General features: G+C 38.8%; 1 protein-coding gene across 1 annotated transcript; it reads left to right on the forward strand.

Moving 5' to 3' along the window:
* The first annotated feature begins 208 nt into the window (after positions 1-208).
* Positions 209-5,247, forward strand: uevld (UEV and lactate/malate dehyrogenase domains). Its single transcript, XM_034141601.1, has 12 exons — positions 209-370; positions 1,103-1,187; positions 1,291-1,356; positions 1,456-1,619; positions 2,030-2,171; positions 2,248-2,339; positions 2,427-2,532; positions 3,258-3,428; positions 3,527-3,691; positions 3,920-4,007; positions 4,194-4,314; positions 4,478-5,247. Exons 1-12 carry the CDS (start codon positions 329-331, stop codon positions 4,640-4,642), a joined length of 1,407 nt encoding a protein of 468 aa, XP_033997492.1. The 5' UTR covers positions 209-328; the 3' UTR covers positions 4,643-5,247.
* The last annotated feature ends 1,112 nt before the right edge of the window (positions 5,248-6,359 follow it).

Consider the following 6,359-nt stretch of genomic DNA (forward strand, 5'->3'; position numbering starts at 1 on the left):
TAAGGTATAACAACTAATAAGTAGTTTTAAAAAAGTGAGGGTTCAGATCTTTTCAAAATGTGTGTAATATTCCATAACCAACGAATAGTTGCCTTGAAAAATAGCAAATAGGGTATATTTTATTCAAAATGTTGAAATATGCAAGTGCCTTTCCTTCCCTTTTTAATCGCCGTTCATGACGCACAGAGTGGGCGGGGCCTGTCGTCTCGCTTGGATACTGCTCAAAGTTTGCGGAAGTTTAGTTTTTACAGCTAACGTGCAAAGTGGAAGTTCCCCGTCAGGAGGCTAAAATCAAAAACACGTGATTGTTTTTGTTGTACTTCAATAGATGGACCTCCGTTCTGAGAAAATACAGCGGATCCTCTCCAAGGTTAGTTGTTTACCAGTGAACCAGCTTTGAAAAGTGTTTTGTAAGTAGAATGTTTACCTACCAGTGCCGGTTAGCATAGCAGGCCAGTCCATCAAAACTGCTGTCAGCCTTCTCCAACTGGCTGAACCAGCTCTGTAATTTAGCAAAGCCTGAAGAGACGATACCGGAATATGGCACAATGTGAGACGAATACGAACTTCTAGTTAACATTTTTCATAACAAATCCAGTGTTGAGCAGTCATGATGAATATAAAACCACAGCCCTTACACGCAGTGCTTCATAAAGTCAGAGGAAGTTACAGAATTGTCAAAGGATGTCCATTGAAGGCTAATTCTTACCCAGTGTCTTCCTATCTCTTTATAAACTGCTATTATAAATGAGGTAAAAAACGAAACACTTGAATGTGTTTATAACAAGCAACATACAAATGAATGATCCATTAGCCCTTGAAGTGTGTTTTTAACATTATTGAGAGTACATTGATTGACATTTCTTCATTCTGATGTTAAAATAAAATTTGAAAAACAGCATAATGACAACGATAACAAAAATAAATAGGCTTACTGTAGGTTATTCCTCCTCCCCTGTTCATAATTACAAACATGTTACCATCCCATCAGTTATAAGGTTATTTAATTAATATACACACATTCATTCATTCACTCACTATACATGCAAGCCTTCATCAAAACACAACAAATAAGTCTCTTTTTTTGACTCCCGTATTTTAGTACAAATTCCACGATGTTGCTGTTGAGGAGCTGCAGAAGATTTATCGAATCTACCCTGAGATGATGCCATCCACAGGGACATACAGTATGTTTTTTACCACTATATTCATCTATTTGTAGCCCTCTACAACACACATCAAATATGTTGGTTGCTGATACTGTGTGTGTGCCCCTTTTGTCAATTCCAGCATTCAGTGACAACACCCAAAAAGATCTCCTGAAATTAATTGGCAACGTCCCTGTGAATTATGGCGGTAAGGCTGACCTATAAGAGCCAAAAGACTCAGTTAGGGAAAACTGTGACGTATCATGAAGTCATTATTTTGTACTGATGTCAGTGTCTCTATTTTAAGGCCGCCCCTACAACATTCCCATTCAGCTGTGGTTGATGGACTCCTTCCCCTTCACCCCTCCCATATGCCTCCTGAGACCCACCTCCAACATGGTCATCAGAGAGGGCAAACATGTCGACAAGGAGGGGCGGCTCCACCTGCCCGGCCTGCACAACTGGGATTATGTAAGATTTAATACTTTCTTGGTGAAGTTTGAAATTGCATTCAAGATTCAAAGGTTTTATTGTCATATGCACATAAGCTACAGTGTAGAAATGGCAATGAAATTCTTCTGACCCGAGCTCCTCCAACAATGCAACATATATAATAAAATACAAAAATACAAAATAGTGCAAGAAGTCTATATACATGTAAATAGATTATGGTATGTACAAGAATGGAATATGAAATTAAATAATGTACATTATGAAGAAATTAAATACGGTTTATTGTGGTGATAACTATTTATATAAATAAGTAGATTGCAAGATGACAAACAGATGAATGTTTATCGAGGCACTTAACAGAGCTCAGGTGTTTAGCAGTCTTATGGCCTGTGGGATAAAACTGACTTTGTTTTATTTCTCTGTAACAGCCCAAGTCCACCGTGGTAGGTCTTCTGACTGAGATGATTTCCAAGTTTGAGGAGGACCCTCCCCTATCCTCAAAGACGACAGTAGACAATAAAGACCCCCATGAGCTCCTGGCATTTGTTTCTAATCTCCAGATCAATGATGGTACTTCATTTGACATGCAGCATATCAAACAAACCAGATGATTGTGAACTTTTAGCCTAACTTGTGTCTATTTCAGGTGAGAGAACACATGATCAACAGAATATCAAAGTGTCTGTTATCGGGGGAGGAGATTTAGGAATGTCATCGGTGATGAGCATTTTATCAAAGGTCAGAATGGTTACCATGTTGGATTGCAAAGTCACAATCTCAAATGTAAATGCTGACACATTTGTTCTTATTCTAATTTTCACCCAGTGTAAAGTGGACAAACTTGTTTTCATTGACGTCGCTGAGAGCTCCACAAAGGGCGGCAGCACAGATCTAGAGATTTTCAGTCTGCCGAAGGTGGAGGTATCCAAAGGTACGTCACTTTCTGCACTGTCACACTCTAATGGAGTCATCACTGATGTCAGGTTGTTTCAAAGGTGACGTTTGCTTAGGAAAGCTATCCCTGATGACTTGCCTCTGACACAGTCGCTGAACCCCAACCTCCATTACCTTAGACCTTTCAGAGCGATAACAGAAAACAATGTATCCATTTGTGATTACTTGAGAGACTTTGCCTTTCAGTTTTGGCTATTTATCTTGAGATTTGCTGATAGATGTGTGCATGGGTTGACTAATGATAACATTTCAAAATGTTCTTTGGCAGTAATGCTACACACAGCTGCAATTAACTAAAACAATACGTAGCAAACAAGGCAGTACAGAGGTGCACCAAAGACAGTAACACATATATGTTTAATATTGCACATGCCTTGCAAGATTCAACATATAAATGCATAGTAATTACAAATGAAGAGAGCAATCATAGAAAAAACATATTGCAATATTTCCTCCTTGGCTACATCAGTAGTGATAAAGACATTGGGGGAAAGGATGCTTGAAGCTGTCATTTTAGCATTTGTTAGCTTTGTAAGTTATACTAAAATGGAATAATTAGTATTCAGAATAATATAGAAGGTGTGATGATTGTAACTGGACTGTGGGAACCATACACCATCATCTCAGATCCCACAGTTTAAAAGAAAGGAAAGTTGAGTCTCTTAGCCGACCTATCACACACTGATGACGCTCCTTTTTCAGATTTGTCAGCCTCTGCGGGCTCCAGGGTCGTCGTGGTGACCGCGAACTCATGGAGCAGCGAGCAGTCGTACGCGAGCGTGGTCCAGAATAATGTGGACATGTACAGAGGGATCATTCCAACTGTAGCACAGCTCAGCCCCAACGCAGTAATGCTTATCGCCTCACAGCCAGGTGAGTGTCAGAGAAAAAGTCCCTCCTAAAGGAGTAACTCTTTTCATCAACCCGTTTTTTATATTTTCACCTCTGTTTTCTTTTTCGTCCAATTCCAGTGGACATCATGTCCCATGTTGCCTGGAGACAGAGTTGCCTGCCTCCGACACATGTGATCGGAGCGGGGTGTAACCTGGACTCAGAGCGTCTCAGTCACATCCTGGACATTAACCTGAACACCCACAAACCAGCCTGGGTCATAGGAGAACTTTCAGACAACAAAGGTGAGCCAGAAAGGAGACATTTCTCACATTCTTGATATTTGTTTTATGTCCTATATATATTCATGTTGCACTGTTGCAGGAGCCTCTGACTTAATTTGTCATTGCCATGTCTACACTGTAGCTAATTTGCACATGATAATAAAGCCTTGAACTTTAAACTTGAATGTGTGTTAGGGCCCTTTTAATAATCGGAGCACATGAACAATCTTGTCAATGTTTGCCTTGCAGTTGCCGTGATGAGTAAAACTGGGCATAGCTCCAATGTGCAGCCGGAGATCGCAGCAGGATCCAGCTCAACCAAACCACTGTTAGACAGGTACTGGCATGAATTAACATGACCTTGAGTAAAGTAGTTACAATCTATAGATGACTCAATGTAGTTGGAATTTGTTGACACAGTTAAAGGAGGTTCTATGGATGTAGAGAATAAGAAGGGATTCAAAGTGGTTGCGATTCTCCTGGATTTTTTTTTTTAAAAGTACAATTTCTTCCTGGCTTTTAGAGCGTTTGAGATGATGAATCGCGGTCAGCGCTCATGGTCTGTCGGTCTGTCCATCGCTGACATCACTAACAGTATCCTGACAAATAAAATGAAGACACACTCTGTCTCCACGCTGGCTCAGGTAAAACACTGTGCATTCCCTATCAAAGCAAAAGCATCATTCTTATTTCATGTGTTGTTCTCTGTTTTACTACGTTTAGTTGGTAGTCAAACTTGACACAGTATCAGCATTACATTAAATGTGCCTTTGATGTGTTGAGTGAAATCTGATTGTTTGCTTTTAGGGCTGGGGTGGAATAGGTGCAGAGGTGTTTCTCAGCTTGCCGTGCATCATGGGAACAAACGGTTCCATGCGCCTGGCCGGGGTGTCTCTGGGACAGGAGGAAGACTCCAAACTGAGGGAAAGTGTCACCTCGCTTTCTAACCTCATCAGCCAGCTGAGGATATGAAGGATGTGATCCTAGTCCCAGTTTGGGAGACGGCTAACCAGTTAGCTAACTATTACTAGGATTTTGAAGTTAATGACAAAACTGCTAAAATATGTATGTCATAATGTCTGTGTATTTAAGGTGGGTTAATATCAATGTACAGATTTTGTATTTAAATTCACTCCAGAGGTTACTCATTGTGTCTCAAAGTTTGCAATAACACTCCAAATGAATGCACTGTTATATTTTTGGAAAGCCATGAAATTCTATGTAAAAACATTAAAAGTAGAGTGATGTTTTTAACAACTATATTTTTGTTGAATTTGGCGGCTTGTTTACCAAAGATTTGGAGATTATGCTTATTTTTGTTGTCACCCATTAATTAAATAATTACTTTGAAAATCAGGGTGTCGTCAGATAAAATGCATGTTTATTACACTGCAGCTCATATTTTAATATACTTATTAGCGGTCTTTTTGCTCTTTCTGTATTTAATGCAATAAGCTCAAGTGATGTTATATTTAAATCTTTGTTCTGTTGTTTCCTTTGTGTGAAACACTTTGCATCTAAAACATGTACAGGAAGACTACACCATTGTGTGGGTGTGCAATAAATGTCTTAAACCAGATGTGTATTTTCTGTAGAGGAAGAGAAGACAGACAACTAAGGTTTATCTCTTTATAAAACTCAAATAAGAAGTTGCATAAATGTGCATAAGCTTTGGTCTGAGCCCTTACCATCACTGATGTTAACCAGGTCTATAAAAGGAGCAGTGATGATGCAAATGATGGTCAGGTCACATGACTAAAGAAGCCTGAGAAACGTAGAAGCGAGACCAAAGCTAATGAACAAACCATAAAACATCCGGTAACATCACAAGATGGAAATGATGTTTTAGCAGTAACCTGGAACTCCATTAGAAATCAACGTAATACTTAGAGGATTACGAAACCTCTTGGTAAAGACAAAGGTCAGTGCAAAAAACAACAGATGTTTAGACATAGAATATAATGTAATATATAACTGCATGAAACTATATAAACATTTGGAATATTAGGTCCTTGTAAAGTATGATATGGCTCAACTTCCATTCCTCAATCACTTTTTTTTCTCAGAAAACAAATTGACACCAGTTTCTACAAATATGGCTCTAAAATATGGCTATGCATTATGAAGGAAATCAGCTTTGATTCGTTTGTTACTTTCCCTGGTCCTTGACAGAATAGAACAGTAACATGGGCTCTGTCCTTTTATTCTTAAGTCTAGCTTACTATGTGCACATTCATAAATAAGCATTATAGGTAGCATTTTATGTCAGAATTATTTTTCATAAAAGCCTCCTGTCACTAGCAAGGACTTCATTTTAAAGCTTGAAGTCAGTTACTGTAACACTTCCAACCACTAGATGGAGCTACTCTTAATACATATTGTGATATGGATTTTTACTGTGGCTGTTTGTGCTGATAATATGTCGCATTCATAATATCCTCCCGTTAAGTCTGATATTTCCCTTTTCTTTAGCTTTGATGCATGTGTGTACATTCACATGAAAGAGTACATTGTTGCTGTGAAATCAGACAAACAGAAATAGCACTGAAACCACTTCTTTAAATTGGTCATCCTACTGGGTCGATTTTAGAATTGAAAAAAGCAGCGAAGAACCCACTGCATCCTGTATGGGTAAACAAATGTTTCATGAGAATTGAACTACCTTCTGTATTTACACCAGTGACATATT

The sequence above is a fragment of the Trematomus bernacchii genome, unplaced genomic scaffold, assembly GCF_902827165.1.
Source record: "Trematomus bernacchii unplaced genomic scaffold, fTreBer1.1, whole genome shotgun sequence".
In the NCBI taxonomy this organism is placed as follows: domain Eukaryota; kingdom Metazoa; phylum Chordata; class Actinopteri; order Perciformes; family Nototheniidae; genus Trematomus; species Trematomus bernacchii.

What these genes read in the sequence shown, in the direction of transcription:
- uevld (XM_034141601.1), top strand. Translation starts at nt 329, where the DNA reads ATGGACCTCCGTTCTGAGAAAATACAGCGGATCCTCTCCAAG. An exon ending in TGATGAGCATTTTATCAAAG is followed by an intron (nt 2,340 to 2,426) that starts GTCAGAATGGTT and finishes ATTTTCACCCAG; the next exon opens with TGTAAAGTGGACAAACTTGT. An exon ending in ACCAAACCACTGTTAGACAG is followed by an intron (nt 4,008 to 4,193) that starts GTACTGGCATGA and finishes CCTGGCTTTTAG; the next exon opens with AGCGTTTGAGATGATGAATC.